The sequence below is a fragment of the Hakea prostrata genome, chromosome 2 (assembly GCF_041222555.1).
Source record: "Hakea prostrata isolate BN-2017 chromosome 2, UWA_Hpros_2, whole genome shotgun sequence".
Classification (NCBI taxonomy): domain Eukaryota; kingdom Viridiplantae; phylum Streptophyta; class Magnoliopsida; order Proteales; family Proteaceae; genus Hakea; species Hakea prostrata.
Window position 1 is genome coordinate 45,843,916 of NC_142601.1, and position 18,808 is coordinate 45,862,723.

Sequence of the window (18,808 nt, forward strand, 5' to 3'; positions counted from 1 at the left end):
AAAAAGTCAAATTTTAATATATATATATATATATGTTTCTTGATAGATAGTTTTATACTTAACTTGCAATAGAAAAAAATAAATCTACTTGTTGGTTATTTAATGTTTCGGGTTTGGTATATTCTGATCTCACCAACTATTTAAACTTTTTAAATAATATACCTTGTGGTCAGAAATTTGGTGCTGGATTTGAAAGCGTCAGAAATGTGGTGCTGGATTTGAAAGTCAATCCTACATAAACTCGCCTTTCTTATCATCTTGTCCGTTGAAATTCCCCAGCTTCTCTCTTAAGGGTCTCCTTAATTACTATAAGCTTTCTTTAATAAATATCTTCTCCATCTAGTAGAGCATATATAAATATCTTCTCCATCTAGTAGATGTTTGTCTATATATAGGTGATGGGAAGGAAAGTCGGGCTCCTATGTGATCGACGTATTCCATTAAAGCTTAAACAAAAATTCTATAGTACCGTCATTTGACCAACTATGATGTACGATGCAGAGTGTTGGGCGGTTAAAAAGAATCATATAGATAAACTTGGTGTAGCAAAAATGAAAATGCTAAGATGGATGAATAGCAAAACTAGGAAGGATAAGATAAGAAATGATCATATTAGAGTTGGTCTGGGAGTTGCTCTCATAAGTGATAAACTTTGGAAAAGTCGTTTGAGGTGGCACGGCCACGCTCAACGAAAACCTATAAATGCCCCTATACGGAGAAGTGATATAATCCAAATTGAAGGGACTAAAAGAGCTAGGGGTAGACCTAAGATAACGTTAAGAGAAGTGGTGAGAAAGGATATGCATAGATTAGGCCTTGTATATAGCATGGCATCAAACAGAACTGATTGGAAAGCAAGAATCCATGTAGCCGACCCCATTTAGTTGAGACAATGCTTATTGTTGTTGTTGTTGTTGTTGTTGTATGAGAAGGCTATAGTGTCCCATCAAATAGATAAGTTCTTAAACTTAATTATAATTCACTAGCAATCACTGAGAAGGGGTTGAATCAGTGATTATCTTCTTTCAACCTTCTTCACAAACTCTTGGTAGCTATTGTAATACCTGGAATTAATTACAAGTCATGCACACACCGTAGCTAGACTTCAAGGTTTTACCTAGGTATGTATTTCCATTCTGTAATACATCTCAAATAATATATATATATATATATATATATATATATATATATATATATCAAATATATATTTGGTATCTATAAATTTAAACCAATACGCACAACACCTGATATACATGGTCCTATAAATTGTCGGCTTTGTGACTTAAAGGTTTTACCCAGGTATGTATTCCCACTCTGCAACACATCTCATATATATATATATATATATATATATGGTAAGTATAAATTTAAACCAATACACACAACACCTGATATATACATGGTTCTATAAATTGCCGACATCTACAAAGCAATGCCATAAAAGGTTGTGTATTTACTCAAAAGTTTATGGCACTTACACTCAAGTTTACTCAACACAAATCTGAGAAGTCATTAAAAATGTTTACACAAATAGCATCTACCAGCTAAGGACAGCAAATCTCAATATTTAGCATTCACTAAATACAAACACACTACGATAATCTTAAGAGAAGTGGTGAGAAATGACATGCATAGATTGGGCTTTGTACCTAGTATGGCCTCAAATAGAGATGATTGGAAGGCAAGAATCCATGTAGCCGACCTGATTTAGTTGGTATAAGGCTTTTTCTTGTTGTTGTAAATACAAAGACACTAACAATAGGATTCTACCATTCTAGGCTTATGGCAATGCCTTACACTTGCAATAGGTTTTTTTTTCCTGGTCAACAACATAAAAATTTCATTAATTAAAAGCATCTAAAGACAAAGGCTTGGAGAAGAACAAGTTTGGGGAAACAACAAAAAAAAAGGTGGAATGCCCCACCAACGTCTAGAGAGTTTAAAAGGTTTAGCTCCCTGAGCTAGATAATCAGAAAAGCTATTTCTAGACCTATATATGTAAGCAAATCTAATATGTGTGAAATCCAACGCAATTGTCCTAATTTTAGATATAGGGCTTAAACACCTTATTCAAGAGAGGTACTAAGATAAGACCTTGAAGAGCTTGAATGGCCGGTTTGAAATTCGAGCTAAGATGCACTTTCAAAATTCTCAAACCTTTTGTCAAAAGGAAACCATCCCTAATTGCCTCCAATTCAATCAAAGTTGTGATGAGCCTTCATTTCCAATACATTGGGCTGCCACGAAAACCTATTGAGCATCCCACAAAATGCATCCTTTGCCACCAAATAAAGATCTAGAATCCCATGATCCATCGACAAAAAGATAAAATAACTCCAAATCATCATCCATGCTTTCCACTCTATGCAAAGGGTATGTTGCCCTAGTGTCCCCATGAGAAGTATTAGTACAAAAATATTGAATTTATGCACATAAAGTATGAAAATATGTGAGTGTATGTCCTATGGAAGGATCACTTCCATTAAAAAGAATGGAATTTCTAGGGGCCGGTGGGTAATTTTTTAAAAAAAATTTTTTGGCCCTCTCTTTTGGTAGGGAGGAAAAAGGAGGGGGGGTGGGGTAAAAAAAAAAATTTTTCCCCCCCCCTCTTACAGCAACCCACCAAAAAAAAACTAATTAAACAACCCCTAAACACCAACAAAAAAAAAATATATTAAAAAAAAAAAAAAAAAAAAAAAATAAATTAATTTATCTAACAACCACTTCACCATCAAACACCAAACTAATTTATATTATAAAAAAAAAAAAAAAAAAATATATAAAAAAAAAAAATCCCCTACCCCAAAAAAAAAACAAATAAAACAAAAAAAAAAAAAAAAAAATTATTTAAAAAAACAATTTATAACATAAAAAAAAAAAAAAAAAAACTAGATTTCCAAATACACCACATAAGAGAGCTCCACACTTGATCTAAATAATTCAAATTCTCACATTCTTTAAATTTATTAGATATAAAATATATCCAATCATGAAGGGATTCACCACGGAAATCTGAAACATCAAGCCTAAGAGGAGACATTCTCCAACACTCTTTTGCCTGAGAACAAAATAGTAAAGCATGACCAAAATTTTCAACATTCTTATCACATATAAGACACAATGGTGTTTAAACACTCTTTCTATGCAAAAAGAGAGTTTCCTATAGCAAGCGCCTCATAAGATGTTCTCCACAAGAAGTGCTTAATCTTTGGCAAGGTAGGAATATTCAAAATTCTGTGCCAACAAAAAGATGGTGATGATGATGAAGATATATTACCTTGGAAGTCAGACATTGCCAAACACTGGTAGTAGGCTAATTTACCTTGAAAGTTCATTGCTTTGATTTGTACCACATCCATGTATTCATAGTATTGGGGGAGAGGATGGGAATTGTTAGAATAGCAGCAACCTCCAAGTGAGAAAACAACAGGCCAATAAGTCTCTTTTCCAGTGAAGATTCGGCCAATTAATCAAATCATGCATGAGTGAAGGCCCATTGGCTTGTGGGGGGCTGGATATGTATTTAAAAGGAAGAGAGGGAACCCATTGGTCATGACAAATGTGAATATATAAGCCATTGCCAACCTGTCTAATCAAACCATGTCTTAACACAGCTCTACCCATTAAAACACTTCTCCAACCCCAAGAGCAATGTGACAGTGATTAAAGCTCCAAGATGGATTTGCCTTTTAGATATTTGGCAGACGTTACTTGGGTTCATAGAGAGGCTGGATTAGTCAAGAGTCTCCAACTTTGTTAGGTTAATAGGTCTATTAATATAAACCATGTATCTCAATATTAACAGAGATATAGGATACGGTAAAGAGAATCTTACCACCCTTTCTCTGTTATGACCCTAAAAGATACCAGAGTTCACTAGAACATTCAACTCCAACCTCGATGGAAAGATTTGAGCTTTCTTTTTTCTTTTTCTTTCCTTTTTTTTTTTTTTTTTTTTTTTTTTTTTTTGGGGGGGGGGGGGGTGTAGAAATTTGAGCTGTCAATTATGTATAATTCTTATGGGTGAGTCACAGATTTCACAATTTAACTTTCTCTTGGGTATTTTCAGAATTATTAAGAATGCATATCAGCTAATCCAGTGTGTGCCGGTCTTCAGTTGGTCCCATCAACCTCAAACTAATACCACTATGATAGAGGATCCTTTCAATTCGACATCAGTGTTCTCAGTCAATTCTGTGAGTGTATCTACTCAAGCAATGGCTTGGCACTCCTAGGATACTACCCAATGCTGCAAGCAGGGAGTTGAGAAAACTCGATTGCTTTCATTCCCTCTAAGGTGCTCAATATGTTTGCGTTAATTGTTCTTTGTTCTTTCTTCGTTCTTCTTCTGCTTGACAATTAACGAAAGAAATATGCAAAGGATTACCTTGAATGTTTTTTGCACTCCCTTATGAATTGGGGTACATAATGACCGGAGGAAAGGCTCAGGGAACGTTGTGGGTTGCACAGAGGCGCTTGCTGTTGTGGATATAAGGGAAGATTCAAACATGGAGAATAATGCAAGGGAACTTCGAGGGTTTTGAAGGCTTTGTCGTTTATGGAGGAACAATGCCATGGGGAGATTGTTGTGCATGGGATTTGCAAGTTTAGGTTGGCAAAGAAGATTTGAAGAGATGGAGGGTAGTGAGGTGGGAGTGCAAGGGTGAACACAATGATCCAAGAAACGGGGGAGGTGGAAGGGTGAAATGGGAAAATTATGGAGGAACCCTGTTTGGGTAATTTAGCAAACCCTAAACCCAATATAGTAATCGAACAGTTCTGGAAGGGAAAAGTTGATTTTATGACATTGGATCCTCAAAACTATGGGGCACAAGCAAAATCCGAGGGGGCAATTTCCTACAAAACCTTACTTCAATCATTTTTAATGAAAGGCTGTTTCAATGCTTTAACCTCAAACTACCCCAACCATTGTGCAATGGCCCACCCCTATTCTCAAAATTATCATCCCTTTGAAAACAATATTGCATCTCATTTTACAGATCGACAACATTGCAAAGAGAATCATCTCACCTCATCTCATACATTTTCTGCAACTTGCCTGTTACCACACACACTTGCAGTGAATACCTAATGTCAGATACTTTTGACAGTCACAAAGGAGGTGAGGAGCTCAAAAGAACCATGAATTCAGAAAAATATAGCCTCTCTTAGCATCAGAAGTTGAAGTTAATGGAATTATTCTTAAAAGATATGCAAGATCAACCAGTCCAGGAGGCATAAAGCAACCAATTACTCATAATGTGGCATCTGAATCATCCAAATCTCTCGTTAACAGTTTAGTAAACAAGAATTTGTAGCAGATCAATAGCATGGCTGACTCCCTGGCTCGGAAAGCTCTCTCCTGTGCAGGCAGGACTGAGTGGAATCCAACTTCTTCATGGTTGTCTGAACCTGTAGAATCCATGCTGCATCCCCATTTGAATACTGAATGAACAGTTTTGTACCAAAAAAACAAGAATCCATAACTCTTATAGTACTTGCATAAACAAGACATTTTACAAGGTAACTGGGAAGACATTGAACAAGATTTAGCGTGGCCGGAGGCAAATCTTCTATCTGGAAAAGATGCCAAGGTACCAAGTAAACATTTTCTCTCAAGAACCACAAGATACTAATACAAGGATCAGCTAATAAATCCAATTAATTTGTTCCAACACGATACAATCCCATGTCTTTGATTATGGTACTAATCAACTTGAATCTGTTTGCTTCTTTCATTGAACACGGAAAAACTGACAACGTAGAGAACAGTAGATTAACCACAACAACTTGACTAGATTAATCACAAGCCTGATCGCAATAGATCTTAACACACTTGTTTGCTTCTTGCTTCTCCAAGTGACAAAATCACCACTAATTAAGAATCTGTGGTAGACCTCCTATCACCATCAGTTCCAGCCCAATCTGCATTGTAGTATCTAACAAAATTAACATGGCTATGGGATTAATCCGTTTGCTTGGAACCCCTTCAGATACCTTAATATCTTTACATGCTTCCTCCCCATGGGTCTTCTTGGTCACTCCACAAAATGACTAACTCAAGGCAGTGAAGGAGGGCCTAATTGCTTAGGCAATTGAGTGCATGTGTTATTTTTTACTTCCCGTCTTCCTTGACACTATTCGGTATGTTACAAGATATACCTTATATCATCAAAATCAACATTAAGCCACATCAAGTCATCAAAAAGTTTTAAATGAAAAAGAGACATCAAGCCATCATGAACATTAAGCTACATCAAGTCATCAAAAACCAAAATAGAAACTAGAAGAAAAAATTAAGTGAAGAAGCAAGGTATTGGAAGTTGAAACCGAAACATGCATTTGGTTTATACTGTAATTGCAAATGATTGTTGTCCTGGTATACCTAGTCTCATATTTGGTTTATACAACTCTTGGAAAATATAATGTTATCTATGAGTAATTAAAACTGCTGTCCATTTAGAGAAATGTTCTTGTAGCTTGTCAGATCAATGATTTTACTTATAAAAGAATAAAACCAGTTTCCAACAAATCCAAAATTGCTATATTCTGATTTATATTGAAGAAATTATATTCCAGTCAAACGTTCTTTGGTGTGCATAATGCTGTTTAAAATCACCTTCACCTTGAGCCAAGACACGATTCACAACTTGGAACTGTAGCAATTGGATAAATGATAGGCTATAGTGCCAATGGATAGGGGAAAGGTCATCAGAAGTACTAGTGGCAGCAATAAATGGTAGTGTAATTCAGGTAATGGAGTTCAGCTTGGTCAAGCCACCCCCAAACCAATTGTCCTCCTTTGCCAGAAAATCCTGAGAACACAGTAAGGGAAGAAAATACCAGAACAGATGAAAGATTTAGCAAATTGAGTTACAGAAAACAGACCCAACAATACGGCAGCACATTAAGGACAAAGGGCAAGTGTCATAAATGGGATTGGACTAGGAGAACCATGGCCAATTACATTGGTGGAGGATCCATTAGCAAGAATTACTGCCAGGGGATTACAAAGCTTTGAAAATGAAGAAAACAAATCTGACTTATCATATCATATGAGTTGATGCACTTGAATAAATCATCCAAGCAGAGGAAGTAGGAAGTAAAAAAAAGAGGATTACCTGTGGGGGGAAGTAGATCCGGACGAAGAACAGCCCATCAGCCTATGGATGTCCGAAGATTTTGAAAAAGTAAAAAGCTCTTTGATTGTAATCATCTCTACACACAGGACCCATGAAAAAATTCCAGACAAGGAGGCAATATACTAGTCAGCAGAAAATACTAGTGCATTATTACCACCAAACAACAGTACTAAATAACTGGGAGAGCCACTCTGGTCAACCATGTTTATCAGAATATGAATCAATAGCACAGGATGATTGGGCTTCCCACAATGAGTATCGTCTAGTGGGCTGGTCACCTTTTTTACGCCTATACTACCCCCACTACACTGAGAACCTCCCCATGAGTCGTGAACTATCCCAGTGAAATTAGAACTTCGGCCATGATTAAAAGAAGTGCAGGAATTGTTCCAAATTACTACTCAGAGACTGCTGAATGTTTAGCTCCTCTTTCATCCCCCCAAAAAGCAAATTACCCATTCAATGACCTGTTCCCCTGCCTTTTTCCTTTTCTTTCTTTTTTTTTTTTTTTTTGGGGGGGGGGGGGGGGGGGAGATGATTACCAGTAAATCATAAATAAGGGAGATTCTTCTCTTGGGGAGGAGTTCCATTTCAAGTTAACCCATACTCCTTTGACAGTGGTTCTGGAACATAACATTGGATGCAATAGCAGGTCAATACTGTTCCACAACCATATGACTAAATTTCTCAAGCAGCCATTCAATGTCAACTCACACTCCTTTGACAATGGTTCTGGAACATAACATTGGATGCAATAGCAGGTCAATACTATTCCACAACCATATGACTATATTTCTCAAGCAGCCACTCCATGTAGAATTATGAATCATAAATGACAAGAAGCCTTTTCCCAACTAAGTGGGTCTGCTAGAATTTTGAATCAGAAAGTTCTCCCAAATAAGTAGGAGGTTCAGATCAGATATGATTCGATTTCACATCATGCCTCCACCCTCGTAAAATTTATTTCAATTATGGATATTGTTCATCCTCTCTGCTGTGACTTTCTGTCTTTATGTTCATAACTAATTTTCTCTGTTGTGACTTTCTGTCTTTATGTTAATAACTAATTTAACTTTGTTTCTGTTTAGGTTTATAATGCTATGTTTCCCTGCATTTACCTTTCATTACATGCTCAATCTCAACCCTTAGTTTGATTTCTCTATTGATTCTGCCCTTCTTTTTGGAGATAGCTGTCAATAGGAAAACATGTATGCTTGAAATGTTATAGTGCTTGGTGGCTTATTACTAAACAATGTCTATCACACAAATTAGGAAATTCAATCCTGAGTCATTGTCTGTATGTGAAACAAATTGCAGAACTCATGCATTGTTTTCTCTACTTGGACTGACCTCTTCTTATCATTATATTGCTTATATTGTCAGTGAAGAGGCTAAGGTGCAAAAGGAAGGCCTTTAGGCTTTGGGATTAGCTTAGCTTTCTTTTACTAGTATCAGCATTAAGAGTCATTTCATTAGCCTTCATTGCAATGACCCCACATATGGTGATTGGTTTCTCATATATGTTTATTCTCTATCAGTTCACTTTTTTATCTTTGTGGTGAAATTCCCTAGCCCATTCCAACCTTAAAAGCTGCACGTTTGATCAATCTCCTTGCTGTATTAACTTCCCTGCCTTGCAAATTCCTCCTTATTGGAGACTTCAATGAAGTTTTAAACCCATTGAAGAAAATGGGAAGTCCCCCATTTCATCCTTCTCTAGCAGCTCAGCATCTACTTGATGTTATTTGCATCTTTTTTCTGAAGAAAATTAATGGTTCTTTCTTTACATGGACTGGTAGACAAAAGCTTCTTGGACTAATTAAGGGAAGTCTTGACATTGCTTCTCTGGATTAGGTAGCATGTTTCCTGTTGCCTCCCTAAGAAAACTGCATGCCTTAGGATTGAACAATTCCATTTTGTTTAGACTCTCTATGGACACTAAAAATTGGCCACAGCCGCTGACAATAATGACATGGTCAAACACAAAACGGGTACTGATCTTTCTTGGACATCCCATTCCTCCTGTAACCCGGGAATCACCCACAGGAGTCCTGAAAACAAAAATCAGGATTTTCAAAACCCTAAAAGTGTAATCATAACTCGAGTACTCAAGACCAGATATTTGTGGGGGCCATGGGATGGGCCCTAACCTAGGTGGCAACTCTGAACCATCTTCACATTCCCCCCCCCCGGCGGCGTTTCAGGAGTCATTATGTATAATCAAGAATGCATTAACACACTATTACAACCAGATCACATGATGCCAATGTTAAGAGTGGCAATAAAGGTGTGATGACCAAAGGAGGGACCAAACAAGGGATGCAAACTCTCCTCTTGGATAAAATCTCCCTCTCACCGGGCCCTGATGGCTGGGCACCCCGTAGTCCAAATCCCCACACTCTCATGTTTCTCAACCTTCACTTAGAAAACTCTTTCATCATCTAGAGGTGTGGACCCACCACCCAGATTCTTTATCACTTTGTACTTCTTATGTGCATACTTTGGGCTCATCGCTTGATCATTATATTTCTTGGTACTCCCTCAGTAAGTCCAAAGAAGCTTAGGAATTAAGCGTATCAAGGATATGAATGTGGCAGGATGAAACAGGTAACAGCAGACGGAGAGAGGGGTGATACGCGAAAAGAGACCCGAGGAGAGGACCAGGCAACAAAGAAAGAGGGAAGAGGAGAGGCCCAAAGAAAAATAGGGGGATGAAGGGAGAGGCACCGGGCAGGACGGCGACCATAAAGCAAGGAAAAATAGGACGGCACCAGCAGAGCGGGCGAGGGGGCGAAAAGAACAAGAAAACCGGAGCAGAAAGGGATGCAAGATGGATGAGGGCAAACAGGAGGAAAGAAGAAAACAAAGGGGCGGGAGGCCCCAGGAAAGCCAGAAAGTGGAGGGGCACGGCCCGCAACGGAACCAAAAGCCCAGACGGAGAAGTGATATAACCAAAGAGGAACGAAGAGCAGGGGAGACCAAGAAACCTAGAAGAGGGGGGAAAGGTATGATAGCAGGCCGATCTAGCATGGCCTCGAATAGTTGGAGGGCAGAATTTGAGCACCCATTTAGTTGGGACAAGGCTTATTGTTGTTGTTGTTGTTGTAAGGATATGAATGTGGCAAGGATTCTTCTGCAAGTTTGGTGGGTTGCTTCTTGTAAGGAGAGTCTCTGGGTTTAATTAGGTTTAGTCCAGGTACTTCAAAAATGATTCTACTAGGACAACCCAACCAATCCAAAATTGCTTTTAGATGTGGAGGAAAAATCTCAAGTACAGAAACATACCGAAGTCTAGTACCCAGTATTTTATTGGTAACAGCAGGTCAACTAACTTACAGCTGGATAACTGGCAACCAATGGATCTGCTACTGCAACAATTTGGAAAGAGGATTCCTTATCATGCTGGGACCATTCAATTTGCTAAGGTGAAAACTATTGTGTGACAAGGTAATTAGACATCAGGAGCCATGGTGTATTCTAAGATAGAAAATGTGTGGAGGGAGTTACCCCTTGTACCTAGGCTTTATGACTTTCAGGAAGATATGATTGCATGAAAAGCTACAACAAATAGACAATTCACTACTAAATCTGTTTAGAATTTGGTCCAAAATCAAGCAGGAAGCAGGGCACCAATCAGTTTTTTGGTTGGGGGCATTCCAAAGAATGCCTGTACAACATGAAGAGGTTTATGGATGCACTACCAACAAAAGGCTAGCTCATTAGATGATGGATACACGTAAGCCCTAACTGTGTTTTTTGCCAGGTAGATGTAGAGCCCCCTAGAGTAGAGATCGCACGTTTTTGAGTGTCCTTTCCCTATGATGATGTGGTGAGAGATCCCAAGATGCTTAACCCAATGACAGCTGCTTCAGAGAACTAATTGAATGTATAGGAAGCCTTGCTAAAGAGGTGGGCCAACTTCATGTGATGAGCAAACCTACAATCTGCTATATCTGTTGGGAGAGAAACAGAGAAACAAGAGAAACTTCAAAATTCTGCAAATCGTTGAGGCTGTCAAATTCGAAGTGACTACTAAGTGTTTGGTGATAAAAATCGTAGCTGATTCAGGTAAGAGAAGCAATTTCTGGTAAATACTTGGGGTGGCACTGTAAAGTGGCAGACTCCCATCCTAAGATCCTGCTTTTGGGCTAGGCCACCACAAGCTATGATAGCTCTGCATTGTGATAGGAGCATCTCTAGAGATGCTGTTTCCTATGGCAGCATCACCAGAGATTATAATGGGGAAGTAATTGTTTGCATTCGCTGGTAAATGGGAAACCCAATTGGTTCTGCACATTGATATGATGGCAATTTGGAGAAAAGTAACCTTTGCCTTGAGAGGTATCTGAATCAGATGCCCATTAGGTCAGCCTCACTGTTAGCTATTGAGAATTCAAACAGAAAAATCATGGGCCCAAGGAATATCCAGGTAATGGAAAGTAAGATCTTGAACCTCATAAAACCAGCTTTGTAGAGGAAATATGATACATGTTTGGAGGCAAACCAATAGACCAGTTGACTACATGGCAAGCTGGGAAACTGGATGAGGGGAGGTCATGCTAGAGCATGGTTGTCAAAGCGTCCACTTAGGCGTCTAGGCCCAATTTTGGGTCAAGGCGACCTGGTGTCACTTTGTCACCTAGGTGACGCCTCGTCGCCTTGGTTTTCATTGCCCTTTGTCACCTCACCTCACCTTGTCACCTTGACAACCATGTGCTAGAGGCATCAGAATTCTCAGAGAACTTACAAGGTTCGAGGCTGGATGATAGGATAGGGGTTACCTATTATAGAGAGTGATGTAATTGCTGTACTGAGGGTGCAAGGGTGCAGTCCTTGCTTTTCCCCTCACAGCTGGTCCTGTGAGATGAGGTAGGGGTAGACTTCTTTCATATTGTATTTCCTACTGAATATTATACTGCAAATCTACCTAATAAAATATGTAAATACTCAGATAATGATTCCTTGATTCTCAAATTGGCAAACTTTGCCAGACTTCATTAAGTTTGGAATTAGTTGGTCCAGCCAGATTGACATAGATTGAATCTCATCTCTCAGTATTCCAAGCTTAAGGAGGACACTCTAGACTAGATAATCTCTTTGTGCATCCCATAGTAAATGGATTTTTGAGGCTGAAGAGACCTTTTTGTTACAAAAATCAAGACATTTCTACATTAGTGATATAGATAGAAACACCAGCATCTACAATTCTACATCTAAGATTAACCTGTGAAAAAGAAGAACAGGTCTTAATCCTCAATGATGATTTTAATCTCCCTAAAAGAATGGAGAATGCTTTTGCTTCTCACTTGAGTAGACATATACATTGAGATCCCTGGACCCCAATTTTATGGAATGCTTATTTAATTCAACGATTTGTGACTGTGAGGGGTCTCATTCCTCCCTTTGCAATATCCTTGAGATGGACAAAAAAATTAAAAGATATTTTTTCTTCAAGAAAATTATATGTACACCTCTAGACTAACTAAAAGTTACATCTGCTGCCCCAGGAAAAAATTCAACTACAAATGTACCCTTGAAAGCTGACACTGTTAGCTTTGAAATTAGAAAGACTGAAAAACCCATGCTAACCCTTCTAATATTAGTTGAAATGACCCAACTACCTCTACTATTTTTTTGGTTAATTGAAAAGAGGGAATTAGACAGTAATTATTAGTTGAAATGACCTAACCACCCTTCATGGTCTTACACATCTCTGCTGTCCAGGGTTTGAAGACAGACCCTAATATTTCTGCTCTAATTGATCTGCTAATGATGAGAGATGAGCAGCAAGGCTCCCATCAAAGCACTGGATCATTCACAAAGCCCTTCCTCTATTCCTTTGTTTCAATGCAGGGTCAAAGCTGCATTTCATCCACTGAAGAAATCATTGGATAGATGGGCTGCTCCTCCCTTCTCCTCCATGTTCTGAAAGGGTCTCTTGAAAGTAACAAAATCCCTTTCTCAGAGATGAGTATTTCTATTATTTCTTTTTGAGATTCGCTGATGTGTGTGGTTTTAAATTATAGTGAGTTACATTTGAGATTTTTAGTTGTTTAGTTTATAACTGAAGGTTACATTTTGATTTCTCTGTTTTAAATTCTAAATATAAAAAATGTCACAGTATTTAAACTCAGTCCAGGTCAGCTTTTGTTTGCTGATTTCTGTGTCTTATGAACTCTAAAGTCTCTTACGTCCGAAAACCATTTATCCAATCCTAAACACTAAGATTTTGGAACCTTCTGCAATCAAGATTACTCATGGCAGATTTCAATATAAACCAGCCTGTTGGATCGATCCAATTCATGGTTTCTAAACCGAGAATGTCACATAATCAACAAACTAAAATAATGCAAGGAAAACAAGATAGAGAAATCTTAGTTTATTTAATCTTCGATGAATGTTGTGCTGATGCCATTGTCTATGGATCTGGTGCTGATTTTCTTATGGATTTGATAATTCATTTGACAGATTTCATAGGCATGGATTTGAAGGCCTAGGCAAAAGATAAGATCCAAAAGCTAGAGCTAAGTGTGTAGATCGAGGTGTTATGATATCAAGTGGTAGGATAGCAGGTGTAGGATAACCGGTGAAGGGGAAGAAGAACAGAGGAGAGAACTAGCAGCCTGACAGCTTCTAAAGGGAGGATAATTTTGGGTCTCTAAAATATCCTTTGGGAAGGTAATCACAAGGGAGGGGTAAAAGGGATAGTTTATTAGATACTTTATAGGGATAATATCATCAATTAACCCCAGGAGTTAAACAGTAGGGGTATGCTTGTAATTGAAGTTCGGGGGTAGTAGTGACTTTCAACAAGTCCATGGAGTGTATACATAATTAACTCTTCTTTTGCCTTCTTTTTTTATTTTTTTGTTTTTCTCCTTCTTTTTCTTTTCAACTGGGTCCCTAATGGTTCCAGTAATAGATAATTTTCAAGTTGCTTTTACCAAAAAAACTCTGTAATCTCATTCATTTAGAAAGCCCAGGTTACAATTCTATATCAAAGATTAACCTATAAAAAAGAACAACAAGTTTTCAAAATTAATGATGATTTTAATGATCCTAGAAGCATTGCTTCGTCTTGTGCTTCTCACTTACACCCTATATACCACACCCAATCCTCTTGACCCAACTTTTGTAGAATGCTATTCAGTAGTTTGACTATGAGGAGTCTCGTTATACAGAATCTAGATCAATAACCAACCAATAGAAAGGATTGAAGAGTAGCAAGGAAAGGAGAAAACGGAGGGAACACTAATCCACAACAGACTCAGCTTTGTCTATCACAGTTATACTCCATATATTTATAAGAAAGTAAATAGACCCCTAGTAGGAACACTACTAATAGTCAAAGAACAATAGGAAAATCAAGACTTAAAGCAAGACTTAACTACTAACTGAACCAACTCATAAAATGATAGGGATCCCCTTTATCATGACAGCCACTAACCCACTAATGTATTGCAGGATTATTAGCCTAAGGTACCTATCTGAATAGCATACATGTCACCCTATATGTGTCACCCTCACCCTAAATAGCACAAACTTGCTATAAGGCAACAATTCTCATAGTTCAGCTTTACTCCACCCAACAGCTTGCTGTATTTGTGCCCTAGTTAATCTACAGCTAAGGAAGCAACAGCATAGAAGTATTCGGTATTAAAGTATCAGTGTAATCCACTTGCTGGATCTGTACCCTAGTTGATATGCAACCAGGGAACCACCAGCATAGAATTTTGGATACTAATATATCAGTTTATTTCACACAATGTTAGGTATGGACATCTAGATAGGTTTAGCACCAATTTTCTCACATATCACCTACACACTTGTTGTGAACTTAGCACATAAAGTCAGTTATATAAATTCTAGTTGATGTGCTTTTCCTAGACAGCACATTTACACAATATGTGCCATGAACCAGAACATGGTATTGTCGAAGGCTTGGGCAGTATTTCTGATCTGTGCTATTATGTCCAGTATCTCCACTCATCATTTGAAAGTTTAAAGCATTGCCTCTAGATAGTCGATCAGAAGTTTTAGAGGTAAACAGGGAACTTATATAAAGAACATTAACAGAGTTCAAGGTCAATCAACAGCATGATATATTTAGTGTGAAACACGTAAGGAAACAAATCACCCATCAGAAATTGAACGAGTAGAGGAAAAACAAGGTCACAATTCTCAAGTATAGGCTCAAAGACCATAAAGGTCCTATGTCTACCACATTATTGAATTTAAGTGTATACTGCTGCTAGATTTTACATTTTTTTTATCTAATCAAATCTAGTAATGAACCATGGATTATGTTATCTATCTTATCTATCTTATCTATCTTATCCCTCCTCTCCGTGAAGCTGGGACAAGGCTGCGTACATTATCATCTACCCCAGATTCTGCAGGGAAGAAACATCATGTGGTGCTAAGAATGCCCTTCTTTTTTCAACCAAAATATTTCAGTAGACACCAAGGAATGGTGATCTAGGGGAGCCCAGTCCACTTCCTCATTCTAAGCACTAATTCCAAGTCAAAATTTATAAGCGCTAATTCAAAGTCAAAATTTATCTCCTTCCTGATAAGCCAGTTGTAAGGGCAGGGGGTGTATTGGCAAAAGTTAATGACTGATTGTATTAAGTGAATACTGCTGCTATGTTGGATATCCTTTTTTATTCCTCACTAAATTTAGCAATGGACAACTGAGATATTTTACACGTCTTTGTAAACACCAGACGTTAGGAACAAAGGAAAGCCCAATCCATTGCCTCTTCCTAACCAGTAATTCTTTATGTCACAAGGTTTATCTCGTTTCTACATCTCTATTCAACTTGATGATTATGGAAATAAATAGCAAGAAACGTTCCTCACTTCCTCAAGAAATCTAGGAAGGGAAGGGAGTAAATTGGAACTTCCTCAACAAATCGTATGCACTATGCAAGCACAGTGTGATTCATCATTCAAGTCGATCATTCATACCGAAACTCTTGTTGACTCTCGAGAATCAACATAGATGGGATTTCTAAGGAAAATATAGCAAAAATTTAAAAGGATCCCAATACAAAATCAACAGAAAAACCCATAAACAGAAATGAGAGAATTTAACGATTGAACATGAAATAGTCAATTTCGAGCCCAAGACATCCATCGGATAACGAGTAAAGAACACATGAACCCAGAAGAAAAACTCGATTGCAGAATCAACTTCAATGGAAAACCTAGAGGGAAAATGTATCCAACAACGAACCTGAATTATAAATTATGAAGGGTTTTAGCCAACATGGAAAGGACCGACATCCCCGCTTCGAAGAGCACGAGCAATCTCATCGGCAACAGATAAACAGGAAGAGACCCAACCTCTCAAAACCAACATCACCAAGTTGGCTAACCAGAGAGTCATGCTCCATGGTAGTGCCATTCTTATCCTTCACTTTGCCAATGATTCTTCTTCAGCTACCATTAAAAATCACTACGCAATTATATTTGCTCGAGGGTGAAAAAGCACATCAAGATCAATCACATATGCAAAAAACAGTATTTGAAAAGGGGTGGCATCAATCAACTGGTTGGATTGACTGTTGGGGGAGGGAGATGAAACCGATGATCGTTGAGGGTCAGTAATTAAACCAAAGAAAGTTGTACAGGTGGATCTAAATCCTATTTGTTAAAGTAATCCACACCCCCAAAGCATTGTCATTCACCTTCCAAGTGTACGTAGATACAAAATTGTAGGTGAGCGTCGGCGTGCGCTGGCAATGCATGCCCGCGTCAGCCCTGAGAAACGTTGCATCTTTCAACACGAGAATGCGAGAATCTTAACGAAATTGGTGATTCTCCCAATTTAACGAAAATTCATAGTGCAAAAAAGTCCGCTTATTTGGGGCGCAATCGAGATTCACGTGAAAACATCTCAGCTTCCTTTTTAAATAAAATCAAGATTCGCTTTGCCAGTTGGAAGGCTTCAACCTTACTTTCACTGGCCGAGAAATTCTTATTAAATCCATTCTTCAACCCAATATTCCTCTTTCAAATAGGGTGATTCATATTCTCCCTCTTACTTTGTGTAAACAAATTGATTCCCTTTACCTAAAATTTTGGCTTTGATAATTTATTTAAAAAGAAAATGAACCTCATTTCCTGGGGATAAGTGTTACAAACCAAAACACCAAGGTGGTATAGATTTTTGGAAAATGGAGGATATAAACACTGTTCTCCTACTCAAACAGGTTGGAGGCTAATCAGCAACCCGAATTCTCTATGGGGTAAAACTTTGATGGCCAAATACTTCCCACATTGCAGTATTTTTTAACCCCAAAGTGAGAGAAAAAAGAAAAAAAAAAAGAGATGGGGGAGGATTTTGGCCTTAAAGAAGCTTATGCAGTATTATTTCAAGTCTAGAAAGTATGGTAAGAAGCCAAGTGGGTAATGATAAGAATACTTCTTTCTGGTTTAATCCCTAGTTGCCCAATACAAAAAGTGTTATCAAAGAATATCCCAACACTGAGATATGAACCCCAAACACTACGGTTCAGAGATGGTTATCAACATTCAAACCAACAAGAAGTATCTTTCCAACTTTAACCTTTCAAATTCCTTATGATATATGGGTGTCTCTTCTTTTAGCAAATGGCGAGTTCTTTGCCAAGTTGGTGGGACATGTGCTAATAAAAAACAAATACCCCACAACTTACAACACTTTAACTCCATGGTGGAAATTTTTTTGGAAACTACCACTCCATCCAAAATTTAAACATTTCCTTTGTCGTTTTGTGAATGCAAGGTTACTAGTTAGATCTATTTTATCTTAATGGCCAGAGGTGCACAATATTTGTGAACTGTGCGGAAATAAGGTAGAGACTCTCTAGCATGTATTCATACCATACGAATGAACGAAGAGAATCTGGGTTGCGGGACCGCTAGGACTCATAATGGATCTCTTTTCCCAAGAGTCGATCTTGCATCTATGCAACGCCTTTTCTTTAACTTTGGTCTTCATGGACAACCCAATGGTTTTTTTCTATATTTGTCATAAAATGCTATTTTATTTGGAGGAAAAGAAACTTGGTGATGTTCACCAAACATAAACCCAACCCACACATGGTGTTAATTAATATCAATAAATGACTGAGAAACTTAACAAAACACCTCATGCATTACCAAAAATATGTTTTTGTAAATTTCAACATTACTTAACCACAAACCACTCACCCTTACTATTATGTGTAGGGGCCTATAACAAACTCCTAAATAGTACAGGTTGGAGTGCGGGGCTGATAGAAGATGGAAAGGTTGAATTTATTCTTACCAGTACACTAGATTATGGCAAGACCACGGAAGCAATGCTAATGGCAATCTTGGAAGAACTTCAACAATGCACAAAGAAGAACAAACATTCTCGAGCAATTTGGTTCATAGAATAGGAAGCTACAACCCAATTAACAATATCATATTGGCCGCTTCATCTAATTCCAACACTAGTGGATCTCAAGACAAAATTAACCTCCATCACTTTTTGTAATTTTGAATCCCCAACTCTCCTTAGTATCTTTACTAAGTTGCTTTAGAAGCAACTTATAACTATGGACCTAGCAATACTCCTAACCATAGTAAGTATTCTACTAGTTATGCAGACATGGACATCCGATGTATTTGTTCTAATAGCTATTAATATCTAC

At 37.9% G+C, this 18,808-nt stretch overlaps 1 protein-coding gene across 1 annotated transcript; it reads right to left on the bottom strand.

Moving 5' to 3' along the window:
• Positions 1-5,184: 5,184 nt before the first annotated feature.
• LOC149024481 (uncharacterized) lies at positions 5,185-17,104 on the bottom strand. The gene is made up of 2 exons (XM_089144707.1): positions 16,381-17,104; positions 5,185-6,162 (listed from the first exon to the last, which is right to left on the bottom strand). Exon 1 carries the CDS (start codon positions 16,549-16,551, stop codon positions 16,405-16,407), a length of 147 nt encoding a protein of 48 aa, XP_089000833.1. The 5' UTR covers positions 16,552-17,104; the 3' UTR covers positions 5,185-6,162; positions 16,381-16,404.
• Between the last annotated feature and the right edge of the window lie 1,704 nt (positions 17,105-18,808).